The 24,277-nt window shown below is 42.5% G+C and overlaps 1 protein-coding gene across 3 annotated transcripts in view; it reads right to left on the bottom strand.

The window, feature by feature from the left end:
- The window catches only part of mnat1 (MNAT1 component of CDK activating kinase), a 182,278-nt gene that overhangs the window by 101,410 nt on the left and 56,591 nt on the right, over window positions 1-24,277 (bottom strand). For all 3 annotated transcript variants that reach the window (XM_086002850.1, XM_086002848.1, XM_086002849.1), the window contains 2 exons: window positions 19,410-19,550; window positions 13,562-13,687 (listed from right to left, as the gene is read on the bottom strand). In XM_086002850.1, the coding sequence (XP_085858976.1) occupies window positions 13,562-13,687; window positions 19,410-19,550 (267 nt within the window). The remainder of the gene's footprint in view (window positions 1-13,561; window positions 13,688-19,409; window positions 19,551-24,277) is intronic.

Genomic DNA, 24,277 nt, shown 5'->3' on the forward strand with positions numbered 1-24,277 from the left:
TCTGTGTGGAGTTTGCACATTCTCCCCGTGTTTGCGTGGGTTTCCTCCGGGTGCTCCGGTTTCCTCCCACAGTCCAAAGATGTGCAGGTTAGGTTGATTGGCTATGATAAATTGACCCTTAGTGTTAGGGGGATTAAATTTATGGGGATAGGGTGGGATATGTGTTGGTGTAGGGGTTACGGGGATCGGGTGGGATATGTGTCGGTGCAGGCTCGATGGGCCGAAATGGCCTCTATCTGCACTGTGGGGTTTCTGTGATTTTCTGTGACTAGCACATTTCAAGTAGTGTCGCTCACAATCTGTTGGCAGACGTGTTGTTTTATAATGTGGAGTTCAAGCCCCAACAGCAGCCACTGCTCCCAATCTCAGCAGTTAGAGATACCACCCCACTTCCAATTGGGTTCTTCTCCCTTTTTCTTCAACCCCTCCCCACTCATTTAGTTGCGTGAATGTCCCCCTCCAACTCAACAAGTTTTCTATTCCCCCCCCCCGCACAACAGGAAAACATGAGTGATGACTTGTTGCACCTGTCAAACTCTCATGCTTCACAAGATGCTGCTGTTGCTCAAACAGTTGAGGGCTTCACTTTTACCAGCATCTGTTGCTCCTTCTGCAATTAGTCCTGTGCCCACCATTCACATGGACAATGGTGCATAGGGTGAGCTTGATAGTGATACTCTCCAGCTCCTCCACACTGACCATTGCCATGATGTAGGCAGCCAGATGAAACTCCAGCAAAAGAATTTATGATCCTAGTCTGCTTCATTGGATAATATGCCCACAATCTGTGACTGCTCCATCTTTGCCTTTGCAACCTATTTATAAAGTCCAAGATGCCATTGTCCTTTTTATGGCTTTATCTACCTAAACAACCAAAACATCATTCTTCATCAAAAATGTACTTTTTCCAAATCTAATTTTAAAACAGAGTTTCAAAAGAAATGCAAACCAAAGATAGAGATGATCCTCAAGAACTGAATATTTATGGTATAACTGCAACAACATTTTTATACGAAGTAAGAAGTTTTTGTTTAATAATGTTGGTGAATAATGAAAATATAACACAAATAACCAATGAAAATGTAAATTAAAGGGGATTTATATACTTAACCAATGAGGAATAAGAAAACTAACCGATGGCTCGGAGAGCATGGCAGGGAGACTTGATGGACACAAATACAGTAATAACACTCATTGAAAAATTTGATTATCAAATTGGACAAAATTTACAATTAACTTCAACGTACAACATTATGAAGTACAGTAAATTTATTTTATCCATGTGATCATTCTGCTCCATGCAACCTCGTTTAATGGAGGATGTGACAGTCTGAGCAATGGTCTACTCAAGGACCAATCCCAGTGGCACTAAGAAACGGAGAATATCAGTTTTCTCTAGTCCAAAGGAATAGCAGTGGCTCAACTGAAACAAACATTTTCACACCTTAGCATGTTGGTACACCAACATAAAGTGCATCATCTTTATTTTAACTAAGAATGACTTGACCACAATTTTGAAGTATGGTGGATCATGGTACAACTTCGTTGGCACCAATTTCCTGTCCCTTAGAGCTAGCACATGTTAATGGTAAACTGATATGTACTCATTTTGTGCCACAATTTTAAGCGCACAAACTGGTCAAACACACATTACTGCACCAAGCTGGCATTTTTATTTGTTAAGAAGCAAATGAAGGGTTTCTCACAAAATTTCTACACCTTAACTTATAACAGAAAAGGTGTTACTGACTGTCCAGAACTATTACATCAATGCACCCAACCTCATAAAAGGCACAGAGAGAAAACTTGCACAGAACTGAAAGAATAAAAATAACTTTTACTTAATGCACTCTCAATATGCTAAACAGAAAATAAACCCCATTGTGTTTACCTTATTCCATTACGATTGTCAGCACGTAATGGCCATAAATTTTCACCGTGGTTCTCCCGATCACCCGGCATGAGATCTGTAGAACCCCCAGAAAATACCGTAAACGGCTGAAAACGGAAGTTTATCCCGTTTCCCTGGAGTTGTGTCAATTTCCTGCCACGGTAATGGCAGGAAACATAAAAACCATTGCAGAAATTCAGGGCAATTATGTATAATCTTTTTAATTATATTGAAATAAACTGAAACTACTCTACATTTCATACAAATTAAAAAGTTTCAATGTTTGTATGCCAGAAGTAGAGAAGGCTGTTGAAAAGAATATATATTATTCATCATACTTTGCTTGAACTGTGTCTTTAAAATCTTTAAAGTCTTCATATTGGATGCTAATTACACAAGTAACAAATAATCACATGACCACATCATACAACACTAAACCAAAATTATTGCTGAATAGGTTTTACCATCTCCTCCCAAACCAAATGTAACGGATTGCAAATAGTCTGAATACATAGAAGTGTACATTACTACATTTTGCATTCACATTTATTGGTAAAACGTAGTCTGTCGCGTCTCACTTATTTTCATTGAGACTCACTGCTATGAAAAATTGTAACTGGCCTCCGTGCATATGCCGGTCTCAAAAAAAAAAAAAAATCTATTCAATTCAATGGGTTTACACATTGCGCCCAAATCCTTACCATCGACAACCGTCTGACCTTGGACATGTATGCTAGTGCCAAGTGCCTGATGATAAATGACAGCTTTAATGATGAATGGGTTAAAATACAGTTGTTATTATGGAAAAATTTATAAAATGCACGATTATATACTGGAAGGTTTGTTGAGGCTGTATTTGTACATCTACTTAGTACTGCACCAGTTGCCATTACACATGTTGATGCCAATCAGACATTTGCTGCAACACTTCGCAAAACCCAATTAATCTCTGCACTCTGTCCCGCCCCTCACAAAACTGGCTGTTTGCCAGCAAGTCAATCTTTTTCAAATCAGTTCAATCCCTTTTAAGTATTAAGCATTCAAAATAAATTCATTTTATAAATGAATTATCTACAAATGGCCTACACAGTAGATTTTTTAATAATGTTACATCCTGATGTTGTCTAGCTTTCTTTGCCTCACAAGACAAGATACAAATGGCTCAAGGCTTGTCGTATACATTCATTCTGCTGACCTCTGGAATGACCTATGCAAAGGCAGTCATGCATTGCACTGTGGTATAAATCTTCACAGACAAGTAAAACCTGTTCTGTTTGGCACAAAGCCCTCTAGCTGTAAAAGCTACTCATATTTATGGAGGAGGGTAAGAAGAGGCCACATTTGCACAGCATATATCCTTCACCATGTGGCAAACCTAGCACTGCAAAAACTAATGATTAGTTGAATGCATTTTAGAACTCAGAAGAAGCAGAATTTAACAAATAAACAAATTCTTCGGAAAATCTAAATCTAAGGTATTTAAGAAATTTCCTATTTAAAGTTTATTTTCAACATTTCCATATACTGTATATAGCTTTAAATAGGGTCCCTGGCTTGAGGTATACAGTAAAATTTAAGATGATGCAAAACATAGTAATTTTATAGTTGGTTCAATAGTCAGCCAATTATTATATAGTTATACATCAGTGCACTAAATTTTAATTTCCAGTATACCATCATTTGATCATCTGATTCAAAAGACCACTATTTTCTAGAATTTTTTTTTCCTAAACAGAAGGTGGAAATTAATTAGATCCTCATGTCTTTTAGAAGATTTTTTTATTGAGTTACAATAATAGGATTAGCTCAACTGGTGAACCAGGTATGTTTGTAAGATTGTGTTTTACTTGGAATATTTATCGAAAATCATTATATATTAGGATATATTTGACTTTTTGTTTACAGACTTCATATTTGGGTTTGTCACCTTCCATTTTTCAACAGTCTAGATGCCAAAAACATGCTGCTCTGTAATCCAATCTCTACTCTCAGATCCCCTCCCCAACCAGTTCATTGATGGCACTAAAGGGAGCCACTGGGTATCAACCTTCCACAACAGATCTTATGCTTTTGTGCTCAAGCCTTGGAAATGTGGTGAATATTGGATTACCGCAAATGGAAAGCCAGCAATTCCCAGGTAAGTTGATTACATTTTGGGCTTTACTTGAAATGTTACAGGAAAAAAATATATGTTGGTATATTTTACAACAAGTTTCCTATGGAGCCTTATCCTGCAGAATTCCTTTAAGACCTTAAAGTTTTATACAAAAATGAGTACAAAGGGTTAATTTAATGTGGTAATTTAGCAGCTTCAGCCAGAACCTGTTGGATTCCCAATGAGAACACACAGTTTCAACACAACTGGCAGCCACATAACTACAGGGGATACGAAAACAATCCTATCCCATTGCCTAACTATGCTTCCTGTTGCCTGAAACAGAATGGCACAATGGCAACCATGGGCAAATCATCAGTCAATGCCATCCTGCCCCCTTGACTGACATGCAGAGTAAAGGGGGAAATAAATTTTAAAAACTGGACTCAATGTTTCACAGTTCTGTAGAATTATTTTTATAAACTTTCTCAGACAGTTTTTTTCCTGCAATTTCTCCCATTTCCAAGCTATATTAAATGATTTCATATTCTCTCTTACCTTGAGCCAGAGAAAGAAAAACAAACCATGGAGGGATTGAGAAACAGAAAAGGGAGGGAGGGTACTGAAGAAAAGGAGAAAGATGGGGAAGCCTGAAGCAAAGATGGACTAGGATGGTCGGAAGGAAACAGTAAAAGAATACTTCCCATCTCCCATTCTTCTCCGAAAGGTTAATTTCTTCCTTCCGCTTCCTTTCTGACACCATGGACTGACCTCGTCTGTCCAGCACCATGGGCTGAAGACCTTTCCCAGTGTTACTCGATAGCACATGGAGGTACACGTCTAAGTCCCAAGGTAATTGACCATTTATTTTCCTCTTCCTGTGTAGAAATACCTGGCCTTCACTTGGCTATTTCCCACAGCAACACAATTGAAATCAGGAGCTCACATAGGTAACTGCAGCACAGATCCACATTCCATTAATCCACAGAGCAGTGCATTGAAGCAACCCTGAGTACGACCTGTCAACCCAAAAACTGCTTGGGGTTGTGAGCCTCAATAAAGTTAGTAACAAACTATGCTAATTATTGATATTAACATTCATAATTGGCTTGCAAATGTGTATTGCTGCAAGAACGTGTTTCTGACCAGCATTACTGCGCCATTACAGCTTCGCCACAGAAGACTAATCTCTCCAGAGTATTTTAATGATCTATCATATTTCATCCTATGACCAAGCACTTTTTACAGGACCCGGAGTCACAGCCATATGTTCTTAAAAAAAAGTCATTTCTAAAGCTTTATTTCAATGTTGAGCAACATCAGGGTCTAGGTTAAGTATTTAAGTACCCAAGTGCTCCTGCTTTCATGCTGGAGCTTGCCAAGGAAAGATAAATCAAATGTCATGCCTATACAATGTAGAGGAGAGAAAGTGCAGCTTTACCATACATTTTCATGACTCACAAATTGAACAACTGGAACAGAATACTATAGGACTGTAAAACGGTTTCCATTCAGATTCCCTGACCATCTTGGCAAAATACATTCTTCAAAACGGTTTTCACATGTTCCACAATGCAAGTGATTCATTCTAAATAATACTGCATGCAGGTGTCAAATCGTGTGATGTGTGCTCAGTTTCTATTAATTGACCAATCCTTAATTGGGTGTCAAGAGAAGTTAAGTAAAAATTATCAATGGGGGTTTAAAGACAATAGCTGTATAATCCCAGTTAGCAAAGTACTGCACATAAAGTTTCAAACTGGTCCCGACAATGCCTCTATGCTACCAATTGACTCAATTTGGAATTCTGCCATTAATTAAAGCTTTCATCAACCACATCAAGCTAAACTACTGTGGGGATTTCAAAACTTTAACATCTGTGATGGTCAACTCAAACATTATCCTGTGCATAATATGCTATTTTGCAATTTTTTAAAATTTAGATTTGTCTTTCAAAGAGACATTTTTCTACCCCTCACTGGCTTCTGTAATCTATTGGCCTCGATTTTCACTGGGCCGTGAGGCGGGCGGGGGGGTTAAAATTGCAAAAAATGGCGGGCGGGACCACCCCCCCCGCCTGGTTCCCGACTCCGAGCAATTTTAACTCGGGCGTGTCTGATGGTCCCGACTCCGTCCCGCATCCAACAGGCAGGACTGGTCTTTAAGGCCCTTAATTACCACTAAATTGCCTCTATAATCCTATTTTAACAGGCCCTTGCAACTTTAACCCTTTTCCCACGTAAAACACGCCTGGTGGGAATCACGAATGTGAAACCTGGCGGGAGTGCTATTGCATTGGTGACTTTCAACTGCAGGTCAACCATTAAAGTTGAGATTTGATCAGCCATGATTTGCAGGTGGCAGGACTTCGTGGTCTCAGGTCTGGGGCAACTTTTACAAGGCTTAACCACACCTGTGGAAGGTTGGTGCCTCACACCCATCTCCATTGTGACCTCCTGGGAAACCCCTCTCGCCACCTTCACTCAGCGCTTCCTCAACGGAGGCATATACCAGAAGCATGGGAGCCATTTATTTCCTTCCCATCTGGGCATTAGAGGAGCTCGAGCACCAGCCGCAGCACCAGCAGAACCAGGAACAACAGCAGCACCAGCAACAGCAGCAGCAGCAGGAGCGCCAGGCTGCTGCTCACCCACCTGAAGCTGCACAGGCCAGAAGGGGCCAGCGCCTGGAAGCACAGGAGATACCCCCCAAACAGGGTCTACAGGTGCAGGGTCAGCTCCCTCAACATGTCTGAGCAGCTGTGCCAAAGGCGTCTCCGACTTTCGCGAGAGGTAGTGACTGACAGCTGCGCAATGCTACAGCAAGACCTGCTGCCCAGAGGACCAGGTGGACACTCCTTACCAGTGGCCATCAAAGTCACCACCGCACTCAACTTTTTTGCCTCAGGCTCATTCCAGGGATCAGCAGCAGACATCAGCGGCATCTCCCAGGCGGCCGCACACACTTGCATCATGCAGGTAACCGATGCCCTCTTTGCCCTCATGCACAATCACATCCATTTCACCAAGGATCGAGCAAGTGTCATGGTGCGAGCGGTTGGATTAGCTAATCTGGCAGGCTTTCCAAGGGTGCAGGGCGTCGTTGACTGTACACGTGGCCCTTAGGGCACCCCATCGCAATCCAGGTGTTTTTGTCAACTGCAAGGGCTTCCACTCCCTCATCGTTCAGCTGGTGTGTGACCACAAGAAGGAAATTTTGCATGTTTGTAGTGTGCCTCCGCTATTCAGTCCGCCAGACCAACTTAACGGATGGCTACTTGGAGACAAGGGCTATCCCCCGAGGACGTGGCTAATGACGCCGTTGAGGAGACTATCCAACGAAGCTGAGGAGCGCTACAACTCCAGCCACATTTCCACCAGATCCATTATCGAGCAAACGATGGGTTTGCTGAAGATGCGCTTCAGATGCCTGGATAGATCAGTGGAGCCCTACAGTACTCAGCAGCCAGCGTCGTCGTCGTCGTCGCGGCAGTGGTGGAAAACGAAGATCCTGCAGAGGTCCATCAACCAGCGGCAGCATTACGCGAGAACATTGCTGCCCGGGATACAAGGAACGCACTCATCCTGGCCAGATTTGCTTAGCCTAGTCAAACAAACATATTTGCCTCGCAGCTTCTTACCTGAGCATCAACAATGGCCAAGACCCTGCGGATTCTTAGCTATTTGACCAGCATACTGACAACTGCAACTAATCCTAAGCCCTCAATGTGAAAGTCCCATTCGCGAAATGACACACGCCACAACTGCAACAGTTGCCATCAGAATTTTTATGTACAAGAACCAACTGATGGCATTTTTACAATAAACACATTTCACCCAAGTGACTACCCTTGTGATTATTTGTGCAGAATTTTCCTCTTACACGTGCTCCTACGTAGTGCTTTCCCTGTGGCTTCAGCAGATGTGGAGGCCCCTTGCTCACTTTCCTGCTGCTCCTGTCTCGACACCTTTGACGGGCATCCTCTGGGGTTGCGAGCCTGTGAGGGCTCGTCAACAGTCTGCTGCTCCTGCGGCTGTGCAGGGGTTGAGACGTCTATCTCACTTGGGTGTGGACTCCGGTGGGGCTCTGACCGAGGGCTCTGTAGTGGCATGGAAGTGTGAGCGCTTGGAGAGGAGCCCCCACTTCCTTGAGGTCTGCCACCAACCCCCCTCTCATGGGTCAGGTCCCCCTCAGCGCCTGCAAGTGGCTGGAGAGCACCTTGCTGCACATCAGGGGGGCCATGGGGACCCGTATCTGCAATGGCAGTCCTACTCAGAAGGACTTCCATGAAGGTCTGGTTTCTCTGTTCAATAGATGCCCATCGCTCCTCAAGAGATGTCATTCTATTCTGAACAATGACCATGTTTTCCATACCCTGGCGACTAAGCTCCTCCATGGCCGTAGCCCTCCTCTCCTCCACCGTAGCCATCCTCTCCTGCACGGTAGCCAGCCTTAACACGGAGGTAGCCATCCTTTCCGTGTTGATGCGTTCATGCACCAATGACTCCACAAAGGCTCTGCTCATGTTCGCTATGGACTCCTCCATTCGCTCCACACTTGCAGCGACCTTAGAGACAAAACCTGCCAAAGACTCCTGCATCTGAGCCTGGAGTTCCATCACCGCTAACCTCATGGGTGGACCCAGAGGCAGAGGGTCGACATGCTGCTGAGCCGAGCTGGCAGAGTCCTGCGCCCTCCAACTAGGACTCTCCACAATCTGCTGATGCTCACTTGTGAGCTGTGATACACCAGGTGACAACACTACTCTATGTCCCGAAGGTCCCACCGAGGTGCGAGTGTCTGCGCTGGTGCTGGGTGCGCTGAATTCTGCTGACGCTGCGCCCTCAGAAGTTGCAGATTCCTCTGAGGAATCTGGCTGCTCAGCCTCTTCTTCCTCGCTAGGGGGGACGGATGCTTGTGATGGTCCTGTGGGGGGAGTAAAGGAAAGTTACAAATGTGATGCCAAGGCTACATGCACATAGCTTTTTGCAGATGCTCATAAGTCCATCTGTCACAGCTTGACAATCATTATCAGCGACTCATGCAATGTCAAAGAGAGAGATGGGAAACTTTTCTGTCACCAGCTTGCTGTGTTGCGCCCGTCTGTCCGTCCCCCATGCACAAATCATCCTCAATACCAATGATTTCCTGGACGGCCTCCTCCCAGGGGGTCAGGTGGGCTATTGAGGGTGGCCCTCCTCCTGTCCTGGCTCGCTCTCTTTTGTTGTGAGCTCTCTTTTCCTGCAATGAGGGAGACAAGTGGAGGTTGAGTGAGAATGAAGGAGTGAGTGTAGAGATTGCATAGCATAGATACTTAGAAGGAGACAAAGATGGAGTGAGGCTGCAAGACCAAGGGCCCTCCCTGTGTGTTGTCAGTTGTGTTCAAAGCATCAGAGTGAGAGGGAGTGTGAGGGCTGCATGGTGGAATAGTTATGTGAATGTGAGCATAGAGAGAGGGAATGGGTAAGGGTGCATGGATGTCAGTGTCAAGTGGGATGTGGAGGAAGAGATTGCTGAAGCTGAGTGCTGGTGAGGAAAGGCAATGGGGATCAGATTGAGGGTGATGGGAAATTCATACTCACTTTTCCACTGCGCTGAAGGTCATGAAATCTTTTCCTGCACTGTGTCCAGGTTCTGCGGGTGACTCCCAAGGAATTGACCTCCTCAGCCACCTGCATCCACACAGCCTTGGTCTGAGTGGAAGGCCTCTTCCTCCCTGATGAAGGGAACAGGACCTCCCTGTTGGCCCTAGCCCCATCCACCAATGCCTGAAGTGCCACCTTGTCAAAGCGAGGAGCTGCTCTTGCCCTCCCGCCTGTCATCTTTCCCACAGATCCCTCTGACACCAAATGGAGGAAGCTTGGAAGCCTGCAGGAGAAGCAAGGCTTGCTGTGGACCTTAAATGCAGCAGCAATGATAACGTCATCGGAGGGGACTTTCAGTCATGAAAACCCCCCTGCAAAGGCTTCCCACACGTTGGAAATCAATTGGCCAATTGAGTTAAAATTGCATCAATCTCCCACATCCATTAAGATTCGTGTGGGAAACACGAAATTCGGATAACACGACAACAGCCCGCACCCGAGCTAAAATCACTCCCATACAGTCTGAACAGTGCTCTCTTCCATGGACCAGCTCAGTGCCACTGCAGAAATAGGACATCAGAAAGTAATCTCTACTGGCTTGAGTCACATTATTACTCCTCCCCAGAAATAGAACTACATTACTTCCACTGTTACAGCATGCTCAACTTTTTTTAAAATTTTTTTATAAACTTAAGCTCGGGATGTGGAAGACACTGGCAAAGCCACATTTATTACAGCAATTTAAGCACACCCAACTGAGTCAAATGACGGTCTTTATGGTTTCAAAGCATCAAATGGCAATAGCATAATTCAGTAGTAAATAAATATCAAAACTGAATCATTTTGAGGGAGCCATTAGTTTAAATTGTTAAAAAGAATGTATTTACAAAACAACCAGTAGCGTACCAACAAGAGACAGAAAGGATTACAGATGAAGCAAAAGGTTTGGTTAAACAGGAAGGAAAGTCTGTAGGGATACTTTTGTTCAAAGAATTCCTTCACTTTACTGAAGGAAAATTAAACCTTGGGGAGATCTTACCGACATGGAATCCTTCAAACCGCTCTCCCTCCCTCACTGACTGTTCTAATCCCCATGGATCCCGGACTGCCTCCATTGAAAATAATGGAAGATTCATCTTCAAGTTGACCCAAGAACTGCTCTAGGTCTACCTTAGTCCACACGGCTACACTTTAGACTGATTTCCAAACCTAGAGCAAGGTTTCCTGGGGTTTGGTGGCTCTTGGGTCAGTTTCAGTTTGGCCCCATGCTATATCCAATGGAACCAATCTGGGAGGCATGGTGACACTCGTAGTAGGTTTCAAAGCCGGTAAGAACATTAACTTTTTTTAAACTCAATCAAAAGATCAAAGCCAATTCTTTCTTCCATTAAATTGGGGAAACTCTCAGATTAAAATGCACTACTCCATTAGTCTTTCCTATCTCTCTAATTGCATGGTGCAAAAAAAAAAAAAATCACAAAAACCTTTTAAAATGATTTAACATTTTGTGAATTAGGGAGACTGGATGGCCCAATATGTTAGATGCTGACTTTTCACGTGCATCACCTGGATTCAAATCCAGTTGTGACTGATGGGACAAAATTCTGCTATCTGCTGGCTGTCAAGGTTGTAAAATGAGTTTGGGTCGTCTCAATCCCACACCCAGCCAACACAGGCTACGGCAAAAAATAGCCATCATTCGGCATCAATTAGCAACCGTACTCAAGAGGGGCCACAGGACAGTTGATGTGTAAAATGGAAAAACGTCAGATTGGTGCTGTTGGGGTGCATTTCTGAGATTGAAGCGGAGATTGCATCAAAGTAGAGGGCGCTATAATGTACATACATTTGTCCTAGGACCGCAGACTACTGAAACTGGGTATCTGGAATGGAAAGTGTTCCATTCCAATATTATCTTCCTAATTTTAACATAAAAATGCATACAAAAATTTTTTCTTTTAAATTATGAATTTGTAGCTAGGCATTCAAAAATTATTAACCCCCTGTATAATCATGCATTGTTGTTTTAATGCCTCAGCGGTTTCTATTGATATGTTAGAGACACTTGCTGCGACAGGTTCTCTCCAATCAGAACTGAACTTGTGGGTTTAAGTAGTACAAAAGCTGTATTTTATTTAAGGAAAGAAATTTCCAGGTGGGCACTCAGGTCGTGCCAGTTCAGGTTTCTTTGGAAGTATAAATGTGCTATTCAGCCAAATCAGGAACCACAAAATGATATGTCTGGAATAAGAAAAACTGTTGCCAATACATAACTAGAACTGTATTATATAAATCTTTCAGGGCCGCAGATGCATGATAGCACCAAAATAAACTTTTATTTTTGTAAAACACATTGAAATAAGAATTGTTTACAAAATGTAAATCAACTTGAACACTCAACATTGAAATTCCATGTTTTTGTGAATTTAGAATAGAGAATCAGCCCCAGAATTTCATGGGCAGCAATCCTAGCTTTTACGCCAGGATCAAGCGCTGCCGATATCCTGCAAAACTGACTCCCATCAGAGTTTGCAGGCTCAGTAAAAGGGCACCTCATTTGCATGGAGCCAGCGGGCAGATGCGCAATTTTGGGTGCTTCTTTTGTGCCCTCTGCTCCAAGAAAGACGGGGCTGATCCAGGAAGTAATTTTTATTTTTGAAAATATCTTCCTGGGGGAATCTAGGCTCCTTGTCTGGCTTGCACTCCACCAGTGGAGCCCACTTCTCTCTCACCACACCACCACTGACGGGTCCCAGCTGAGGCTCAGTAGCGGGAACTCCTAGCTCAGGGAGTCCCTGCCACTGGCCTGAGCTTTGCCTGGTCAGGGATGGACAGAAGTTCCACCCCTTGCAAAGCAACGTGGAAAATCCCAGAAACAATGGATACCTGACACAACCAAGTGTACCCTGTTTCCATGGAAGTTCCACTGGTCTCCTACTGAAGTTTTGGTGGGAGACCACTAGATTGCCCATGACATTTCAGGGCTCTCACGTTTTGAAAGGTTGCGTATCCAGGATTCAAAAATGTCAAACTGCGAGAGAATAAGGATTACCTACCTTGTAACATCTTCCTCAGTGAAGAACATTTCACACTGCTGAAGTCACCCTAGGTTGTCAACATGGAGAATCCAAGTCCACCATCTCCAAGATTTTGATGATGTCAGATTGTTGGGATAGGAATCATGTGATTTTCCAATTCCACGTTGTATAAAAGGCTAAGTAGTTTAATTCCCCTTCCAACAAGAGGGGAATACTAAATATAATAAACACATAACTGTAAACTATGTTTGATGATTCCCTAAGTGGCACTGTGGGGGTGGATAGGAAGAGCTCGGAATGTAGAGGATGCTGCCTTCATAGGAGGAGGAAAACTCGGGATAGTAAATAATCTTCCTTTCCTCCTTATTCCGTAGCCTTAATTTACTGCAAGGGTTTGACAAATAGTGACTAAGCAGGCAGCAGTGGTTCCCTCAGTCTATAGAAACTGTACTTGCTCACTTTTTATTGAAGGATATAATGGCATGCCTTCCTTGGTCTTTACGTTACCAATGGAAATATGACAATATTTATACAAACTCTTGATTATATTAGAGCAAAAATGCCACTAAGCAACATGGTGCAGCGACATAGGTTTTCACCCAGAGTCCCTGACATTGCTACATTCCTGATTTTACACATCTCTATGTGGAAGCACAAAGCAGAGTGAGCGAGGCAAAGCAAAGTCAAAGTCACCGGCCTGTGCTTTACTCCTGACTCAACTAATTCAAATGCTGTGCACAGATCAGGTTTCCATTGATGTAATGTTTTACTTTTGAAGTTTAGCATTAATTCTATCCAGATGTGCATTCAGTAGCCTCAAAGCAGAAAATTAAGACAAGTTAGGATTCATAAGGCAAGTCCTATATGACATATTGAAAAGCTATATAGAGCCAGTATTATTATGACTGTAAGTAGTTCCATTATACCATATGCAAAGTACATAATCTCTTACCATTTTGATGCCAGTTGAGAATGTGACGGATTTGACTTGCCGCTGTGTTTCCAACTGTGTTTCCAGTTGCGCAGCCCGGTCCTTATGTTGAGCCAAAAGCATGCTGGCGGGCAGCTGGGAACTCTCCTACCAGACACATTAATGACAGATTAGGGTTTTGGCAGAGAGAAAATAAATTCCCCCTTCTTCCCCATGTTGAGATATAGGAACATAGGAAGGATTTCTATCATAACATATCCAGTTCCTGGGTTATTAAACCCAAGAATTAGAATGAATAATATTTCTGTTCTTCATAAACTGTATTCAAAATTCCACGTGGCATTGCATTTGGGTTTCTATTGGCTCCATTTTGCAGTCCTTCTTTACTCTTTTTCCAGCTGAAAGTCACCTGAAGCTTTAAGTTGTGTGGCTGGCAATCCAAACTAGTTTTAGCTATTTCACTTGGGAGATCAGATTAGAAATGATGTCATCATGACTCAAAGAATTGTCTTGGCTCAGAATACCGCCTCATCCTTTTCTTTTGAGGAGTAATAGCTCGTTCTAAAGTGTGGATTAAAAAGACTAGAAAGTGAATTTATTCCTGAATATTCCTAACACTATTCTGGTAGTAGCTTCCAGCTACAGAATACAGAAGCAAGAACTTATTCCCTGTAAAAGATTCTAAATTCAAAGCCTGTAGCATATATATTACTAGGGATATAAAATTCAAAAGTAGTGAAGTTATGTTAAACTTGTCTAGGACCCTGATCAGACCGCACTTAGAGTACTGGTACTTAAGAGTACTTAGAGCACAGTTCTGGTCTCCATACTATAAAAAGGACATAAAGCACTGGAGAACTGTGTAAATCTTTTTTGCACTATGGTACCAGAACTGAGAGATCACAGCTATCAGGAAAGATTGAACAGGTAGGGGCTTTTTTCTTTATAAAAAAAAACTTAACCATGACCGGATAGAGGTCTTTATAACTATGAATGGGTTGGACAGGGTAGATGTGGAGAGAATGTTTCCACTTGTGGGAGATTCCAAAACTAGGGGCCATAAAGATATGATAGTTACTAATACATCCAATACAAGAGTGGTTAGAATGTGGAATTCTCTACCACAGGAAGTGGTTGAGGCAAATAACTTGGATGCTTTCAAAAGGAATATAGACAAGTACATGAGAGAAAAGGGAATAGAAAGATATGCGGAAAGGCTGAGCTGAGGTAGATGGAATGGGAGGAGACTCGTGTGGAGTATAAATACCAGCAGAGACTAGTTGGGCTGAATGGTCTGTTTCTGTGCTGTATATTCTATGTAATATATCATCCTCTATGTAAAGAAATACTTTGATGTCTTAAATTTGCCCTCCAGAACCCTGAACTAATATGCTTTTGTCCTCTGCCTTACATATGTGAAAGTACTGTTTGAGTTTACTTTTTCTATTCCATGAACTCGCTTATGCACCTCTGAGATCCCCTCTGATGCATCTATCTTCAAGGCTAAAGAGCCTTGGCTTTTCAAGTTGTTCCTCATAGTTCTTCCTCTGACACCAGGGATCAGACTCATTGCTGTCCTGTATACTGCTTCCTGGGTCTAGATGGCCTGCCCATCAACCCTAATGCAGCAAACAGAACTGAACGTATACTCCACTTCAGTTGGACCAAAGCACTGTATGAACTTAGCAATATAACCCAGTCTCGTGTTCATAGTCTGCGTCACACTCAAAAATGATCCCCCCAGCATCACTGAAATGAAAAAAATTGAAAAGTTGGGCCCTGATGGCTAAGTGAGCTAATGCATCACAGTGTGATATTAAGCCAAACACGTCAGAAGATACCATGTTCAATCCATGGTCCATGCTGTTCTCAATCAGGCGAGCAGTTTGGGCACTACAAATGCCTCACTGCTCACAGGCTAAACTGCAGAAAATAAGCGATCAGGATTCTCACTCCTGATTGCTGGCCAGTAACCTATGCTGGCCATCAATGGGTGTGAGGAGAAAAGACCAAGTCATCCAGTTCTACGCTGCGTTCCTTTCATTCCTTTCATTTTTTGGAACACAACAATACAAATTATTAAAATCTAAAACAAAATACGCATGTGTGGATGCCAGGTGAGGACAGGATGATCATCAATGTTAAATCGAATTTGCCATTTGTTCATTTGCGTAATAACTTATCTAAATTTTTCTGCAAATATTTTTCTGCACCCTCTGCTGTCCGCTCTCCCTATTTTAGTGTCACCAGTTTATTAGTTGGTTTCGGGGTCCAGGTCATTTATGTAGAGGAGACAGGACATGGGTCTGATGATTGCCTCTTGTGGGACACACTCAACTTTTCCTTTAGTCTGATATTATACTGTTCATGAGTACTTTATGTCCTATTTTAAAATAACTTTTTATCCAGTCCCACGTTCTACTCTGGATTACTACAGCTTTTAATTTAAATAGAAGTCTTTTATGTGGAACTTTGTCAAAAGCTTTCTGAAAGTCTGAATAAACTACGTCATATACAGTACTACTCCATACTTGATCTGTAACATCCTGAAGAAGTCAAGAAAGTTCATCAGGCAGTATCGTCCCCATCCAAATCAACACTGGGTGTTTAGCAACCAACCTTTTACAATACATTCCATTACTTTATATGTACTAATAATGACCTGTTAGTTGCCTGGATCAGATTTGCTGCTTTCTTTAAATATAGGGACTATATTTAACCTCACCAGTAACTAGGGATTCTACCTTAAGAGCCAGGCCCCACTAATTTTCTTCCTGGTCTCCTTCAGCATCATAAGATATATACCTTCAGTCTTCAAAGATTTGCAACATCTGGTAGTTTTTTTTTTCCATCTTAAGCCCTGCTAACCTATCAACTATCTTTACACCGATTTCAAAATTCTTTGGGTCTACTACCAAAATTTGATAGCAAATCATCTCTAGTAGAGGTTTCCTGAGGATATTTAATATATATTTACTATTTTATCTTTTTTTTTTTCCATTTCACTGCCTCTCTTGTCTTTGAGTCCGTGCACCCTCTTTGGTATTGTACTTAACATATTTAGCTATAGTCATCTCTAGGATCTCTTCCAACTTGTTCCATCAAATCCTTAGACTCCCAGAATTTTCCTTTTATCCTTCTGTGGGCTTCGTAAAAAAAAAAATGTTTTCCCCTGCTTCAACAATGTGCTTCAGCCCCAACTTCAAAAACATATCCTACATGGCAGCAATGTTCCATTTCCAACCTCCCTTTCCTCTCCAAAGTCCTTGAATATGTTGTCATCTCTCAAATCCGTGTCCATTTTTCCCGTAACTCCATGTTTGAATCCCTCAATCAGGTTTCCACCCTTGCCACAGTACCAAAACAGCTCTCAAAGTCACAAATTACATAAGAACATAAGACGTAGGAGCAGGTCATTTGGCCCCTCGAGCCTGCTCCGCCATTCAATATCATGGCTGATCTGATCTTGGCCTCAACTCTACTTCCCTGCCCACTCCCCATAACCCTAGACTCCCTTACCATTCAAAAATCTGTCTATCTCCACCTTAAAATCTGTCTATCTCCACCTTAAATATATTCAATGACCCAGCCTCCACAGCTCTCTGGGGAAGAGAATTCCACAGATTCACGACCCTCAGAGGAAATTCCTCCTCATTTCCAATTTAAAAGGGTGCCCCCTTATTCTGAAATTATGCCCCCTAGTTCTAGATTCTCCCCCCCCCCCCCCGCCCGAGGGGAAACATCCTCTCTGCACTTATCCTGTCGAGCCCCTTCAGAATCTTATATGTTTCAATAAGATCCCCTCTCATTCTTCTAAACTACAATGAGTACAGGCCCAACCTGCTCAACCTTTCTTCATAAGAAAACCCCTTCATCTCTGGAATCAACTTCGTGAACCTTCTCTGAGCTGCCTCCAATACAAGTATATCCTTCCTTAAATAAGGAGTCCAAAACTGTACACAGTATTCCAGGTGTGGTCTCACCAACGCCCTGTACAGTTGTAGCAGAACGTCCCTACTTTTATACTCCATTCCCTTTGCAATAAAGGCCAACACTCCATTTGCCTTCCTAATTACTTGCTGTACCTGCATGCTAACTTTGTGATTCATGTACAATGACCCCAAAGATCCCTCTGTACCTCAGCATTTTGTAATCTCTCCCCATTTAAATAATAATTTGCTTTTTTATTTTTCCTACCAATAATAATTTGCTTTTTTATTTTTACATCCTTTGTGACTGTGACAAAGGTGAGCTATCCCTCCTCGTCCTTCTTGGCTTGTCTGCAGCCTTTGACACAGTTGACCACTCCATCCTTCTCCAACGCCTTTCCACCGTTGTCCAGCTGGGTGGGACTGCACTCACCTGGTTCCATTCTTATCAATCTAATCGCAGCCAGAGAATCACCTACAATGGCTTCTCTTCCCGCTCCAGCATCATTTCCTCTGGTGTCTCCCAAGGATCTATCCTTGGCCCCCTCCTATTTCTCATCTATATGCTGCCCCTTGGCGACATCATCCAAAAACACAGCTTCAGTTTCCAAATGTACACTGATGACACCCCTCTACCTCACTACCTCTTCTCTCAACCCCTCCATGGTCTCTAATTTGTCAGACTGCTCGTCAGACATCCAATTCTGGATGAGCAGAAATTTTCTCCAATTAAATATTGGGAAGACCGAAGCCATTGTTTTCGGTCCCCGCCACAAACTCCGTTCCCTAGCCACTGACTCCATCCCTCTCCCTAACATCTGTCTGAGGCTGAACAACACTGTTCGCAATTTTGGTGTCATATTTGACCCTGAAATGAGCTACCGACCACATATCCGCGGCATAACCAAGATCGCCTCTTTCCACCTCCATATCGCCCGTCTCCGCCCTTGCCTTAGCTCATCCACTGCTGAAACCCTCATCTATGGCTTCGTTACGTCTAGACTTGGCTATTCCAATGCACTTCTGGCTGGCCTCCCACGTTCTACCCTACGTAAACTTGAAGTCATCCAAAATTCAGCTACCCGTGTCCTAACTCGCAAAAAGTCCCATTCACCTATCACCCCTGTGCTCGCTGACCTACACTGGCACCCGGTTAAGCAATGCCTCAATTTCAAAATTCTCATCCTTGTTTTCTATTGCTTCCATGGCCTCACCCCTTCCTATCTCTCGAACCTCCTCCAGCCCAGAGATATCTGCGCTCCTCTAATTCTGCCCTCTTGATCATCCCTGATTATAAATCGCTCAACCATTGGTGGCCCTGCCTTCTGTTGACTAGGGCCTAAGTTCTGGAATTCCTTGCCTAAACCTCTTTGCCCCTCTACCTCTCTTTCTTCCTTTAAGACGCTCCTTAAAACCTGCCTCTTTGACTAAGCTTTTGGTCATCTGTCCTAATTTCTCCTTATGTGGCTTGGTGTCAAATGTTTTGTCTTATAATACTCCTGTGAAGCACCTTGGGACGTTTTACTACATTAAAGGCGCTATATAAATACAAGTAGTTGTTGTTGTTTCCCCAAGCAAGCCTCTGTATGAGATTACCAGTTTGGTGGTAAATTATGGCCTATACATACAGTATTAGGAACTGTGTTGAGATTGCCCAAAATCAATTACCTTTCAACCCTTACAATAGGCAAAACAACAGTCTGAGCTGGATTCAAAGCCAAGTCCCAGAGGTGAAAGACCAGTGTATAACCTGCTGTGCCACCCAGTCTTCTTGGCACGCCAAACAAATTAGTAAAGCAATTTAGGGCAATGGCCCTTTAAAATTAGTCTCTGAACGTGTAAACAGAATTACTAACAGTAAAAATTTAGCTCATTGCAACATCTAACATTAAAGTGCAGTATTGTCTTCCAAGAGGTTTAGATTTCAGATCCACACCTACCAGATCATCAATCAGCGCCTGCTTATTCTTCTTTTTTGCCAGCTGTTGCATTTGCTCTTCCTTCAGCAGAAGCATTCGTCTTTGATCAGTCTCCTGCCGTTCAAATTCTAAAGCCTCTTCCAAGTCTTCCTGCTCCCGGGTCTAAAATGGAAAACAATAGTGTTTGCTGCAGCCTATAGCTTTGATTTAACTGAAGTCTGCTAGATGCATCATTCAAGCATAATACATTATCAAATTTCCCTAGTTACAGCAGCCAATATTTCGAAAAGTATTGCATTGGACTTCAAAACAGATGGTCATATGTTAGAATCTCAACTTTAATTAACTTTTGCATTCATCCAACCTCAGCGGGAAAGTTTCACTAGTCATTATCAAGACAAGTACATGGAGCACTGTTTAATAACAAGGTGCCAGTATCCTGATAAAACATGGACTTGCAGGGGCAATCCTCATGCTTAGAAACACACTTCTTACTGGCTAGTCCTCCAGGGCACCAACAGTGACTGCACTACAGTTAAAAAGTGCTGCAGTTATAATTCAACAAAGGAATAAAAATAATAATTATAATAGAAGGCAGTTTCAGGCAACCCAAGAGGAAATGATCCCGGTGCAAATCCCTTCAAGCCAGTTTCTGTCCTGCTCACAACACTGAAACGACTCTCGTCAACGTCATCAATGATATTCTGTGTGACTGTGGTGCATTATCCATCCTCTACCTCTGTGGCCTTCAATAGAGTCAACCATACTACTTCATCGCCTCTCCTCTGTGATCCACTTCTATGGCACTGCACTCTAATGATTCCAGTCTTATCTATCACACAGACTGGCTACTTCCATGTCTGAAACATGACCCATCTTACCACTACTTCACCCCTATGACCACTGAAACCCTCATCCACATCTTTCGTTACTTCTAGACTCAATTTTTCAACAACCGCCTTGTGGCCTCCCAAGCTCCATTTCACAAACTCCAAACCATCCAGAAGCCTGCCACCTGTATCCTATCCCCCACAAAATCCCATTCACTGATCACGCATATCAATGGGACATCCACTGGCTCCCTGCCCTCAACACATCATCTCTTTTAAAATCCTCATCTTCAAATCCTGCATGGACTTCCTACTTTTATAATGTCTTCTAGCAATGCTTCCCTGCACACACCCTCCTCTCTTCCAACTCTGGTCTACTGTGTGTTCCTGCCTCCCTCCACTTTATCATTTATCAACAGCCTTCAGCCATCTTGCCCTCACACTCTCTCTCTAACCCTTTATCATCTTCCATCCCTCCCCACCTTCAAAAGCCTACATAAAATGTTTATTTTCAATTGCACTTTGTCACTGCCCTTAAGCTCCTCCTACTTGGGTCCAACACCTTGCTACATTATGGATCCTATATAAATACAGGTTGTTGAAAGTCATTTCCATTAAACAGTAGACTATCATATTGAACCATATAGAATCAAATGTAAAAATTGTTTAGATCATATACCAACAAGTTATACAGCAACGCTCACATAATAAGTATTTCGAGGAATATTACAGATCAAAAGAGACAATGTGGAAGAGAAGTTACAGCTGGTGACTGATGCCACAACTGCAAAAACACTAGGTTTTCAGGAGGCCTTTAAAGAAGAGGAGGGAGCTGGCAAGACAAAAAGTCTAGGGGCAGAGTGGCTGAGGACTCTGCCACCAATGGCGGAATGGAAGGGAACAGTGGAGATGGATATCCACAGCAATCCAAGTCAGAAAGACAAAGCATGCAATTGGGATGCAAGGTTGGAGAAGATTACTGATGCAGGCTAAAGCAAGACTGTACAGTGATCTGAAAACAATGACAAGGATTATTAAATCTATGCACTAGGAAAACAGAGTGCCAGTGAGGGTCCACAAGAACAGGAGTGAAAGCTACTTGGAAGTTCGTACAGGATATGATATGAGTAATAGAGCTTTGTGTGCTTTGGAGTTTATACATGGTGGGAGGTTGTCAAGGAAAGAATCGGCAAAATAAAGCCTGAAGATGGTGAGAGTTGTTGAGGAATTCAGTGGTGGGCATGAGGAAAAGACGTAGGTGGGTGGAAGTAGAGGTACAGAGGTGGAAGTAGATAGTCCTGGTGATGGACATGGTGTGGGGGTTTGAGTTCAGGATCAAAGAGTATATTGAAGTTATGCATGGTCAGGTTCAGCTGCCAGAAAGGGGAATGGAATCACATCAGAGTTGCAAAGTTTCTGGCTTCAGTCTTGCAAAGGTTATGTGCAATAGATATCTAGAATCCAGGTCTATAAAAGGTTATATCCTACATAAAATTCTTCATGACTTAATTTTCCCGCAACAGTCTCTCATATTCTCTTCCTCCTGAAAATATTGAGTGCAGGGTACAGCTTCACAATTCCCTGCAACCTTCCAGTACCTTTCTTAAGTGTCCATTCTTCATGCATGAGCCTAGAAAGTGGAGCAATTTTACCATGGTTGGCATTACTTGGCTAAGTCCAATCCTGTCCTCACCCAGCATCCATGCCTGGTGCACATTCCACAAGGTAACTGGATAGTGATCATGTGCAGGAAACTAGTTTTCTCCTTCCATGGCTCTGGGATGCCGAGACCAGTTAACTCAGCAATGACCAGAGATCAAACTTGGGATATTTTTGAACTGCATGGTTCAGTACCACACTAGGCAGTGAATTTACCCCCAGATCCAACAGAGCACTTTTTGCGACTATTCTAATGTGTCTTATGAAATAATTTCACATTTTCACTGAAGTAGTCACTATATATAATAGACTTTGATTTGCTCAATGGTTTCTTCCCAGACGACCAGATTGTTCGGAGATTACAGTAGTCACAATTATAGCTAAATAATTACTAGAGGAATTACCTCCATCTAAAATGGCAAAATAAAGTGCAAAAAATAATTTGGCTTTAGTTTTTGCTCAAATTTCCTTTGCAATAATGGCCCTGAATTCACGGACGGTATGATGGCGAGAGAGTACGCCACCATACCGCCTTTGAAATTGACCACAAGTTTGGGATTTCTGCATACTGCGATCTGTCAAGTTCCGACTGCGCGTCGGCTTCGCTGCACGTTTCACCTACCCATTCAAACCAATGTGCTGGTGAAAAGTTGGGTTAATTGCCCACCTACTGTGCATCAATTATCCTGAAAATTTTTACATCTGGTGCAAACAGGCGCAGGAGCCTGTTGCACAGGGTAAGTGGAAGGGGGGGGAATAATGATGAGAAAATTGTATTAGTTTATGCTACAGTGAGGCACTGGTTCGTATCTGAGCAGATACAAACTTTGATTTGTTCGAGTTTGAAAACAGGGCCTTTTTGTGTCACCGTCCTTGCTGCCCAAAATACTTTTGTAGTTTTGGTTGAATTATTTCCCAACTTCTATTTAGATTGGATTTCATTCATTTTCATGCTTTCCTCATGTTATCAGACATTTAGACTCTCAATTTTAGATTATTTAAATGAATCAAAAGTTAGTCAGTCTAATAGAGGAGACTGTAATTATAGGTTTGTGTATTATAATCTAGGTTTGTGTATTAAATACTATTGGAATGATCGTAATTTATTAATAAAATAGCATTTCTGGCTGATAAATTATTTTAAATGAGTTGTGGGCAAATCAGCAATCTCCTCTGTTTCTAATTGGCGAAGAGTCAGCAAGTGAAAGGAGCCCCGCCCCACGTGATGCCAGGTTCGTGTACGCACAACGGTGCACCCCTGGGATCCGTGGGCCACTACACTGCACACAACTCGGCAGCGTTTCAAAGCAACTTTTTGAAGGGGGGTCTGCATGAGATAAGTGCAGGTTTAGTTCAGATATTGCCGGCGTACTCCTTAGCTACGCTGCCGACCACGAATTCAGGGCCAATAAAAATATGTCCATCTAATACACCATAAATATTAGCTTAAGAAAATGTCTAGTCCAAAAGTAAAATAAAAGCAACCACAGAAATTCTTCACTTGATCTTTTAGATAAACTATAATTCACACCAGATTTCACTGATTATTAACAACCAAAGCAAAAACAATCTCCATATCTGAATAAGATTCCTGCCAGCTTTTAAAATTTTCATGTTGATTTTTGTATACTTGGTATGGACTTATGGAGGAAGGTCTTGCCTAACAAATTTATAGCGAGGAAATGATAGAACTTACTGAAAACAAAAATTCTGTGGATGCGATGTACTTATATTTCAGCAAGGCTTTTGGTATCTTGCCATTCAAGCGATAGTCCACAAGGTAGAAAGGCAAGACAGCATGCAAAGTTCTGAGTTGGACTGAAAATAAGCTAAACTAGCAAAAGCAAAGAATAGTTGTGAATGGAGCTACATTGACATGGCAAGGGGTTACTGATGGAGCACCACCAGAAAGAGTGCTAGGGTCACAGCTGTTATAGCTGTATATAAATGATTTGAAGTTGGGGAGAAAAACAAAGACACCAAATTAAGGGGGAAGGTCAAACAATAGAGAACAGGTAAACCAAATACAAAAGGATCTGGATAGGTTGGGAATGTGAGCTGCTAAGTAGACAATTACAAGATAATGTAACTACAGAAAGGAAATAAACAGTGGGAATATAAACTAAATAGCTTTAGGCTATGAGAGAGAGAGAGAGAGAGAGAGAGAGAGCGAGAGAGCGAGAGAGAAATCAGGTATTGGTGGACAACTCAGGGAAACAAACAACACATTGTCCAGCAGTAATAAGGAAAGTGTCTGTTTTAACTGGACCAATAGATGTGGCACTGGGTAACCCCAGTGTCACCAAACAGAAATGAGTACCACAAGTGCCCCCTTTAGGAGAGCACCACGAATAAAATGATCTAACCCGAGGTCCAATCAAACTGAAAGAAGCAGAACGC

The sequence above is a fragment of the Somniosus microcephalus genome, chromosome 12 (genome assembly GCF_052327205.1).
Source record: "Somniosus microcephalus isolate GS21.2 chromosome 12, FLI_Smic_1.0, whole genome shotgun sequence".
Classification (NCBI taxonomy): domain Eukaryota; kingdom Metazoa; phylum Chordata; class Chondrichthyes; order Squaliformes; family Somniosidae; genus Somniosus; species Somniosus microcephalus.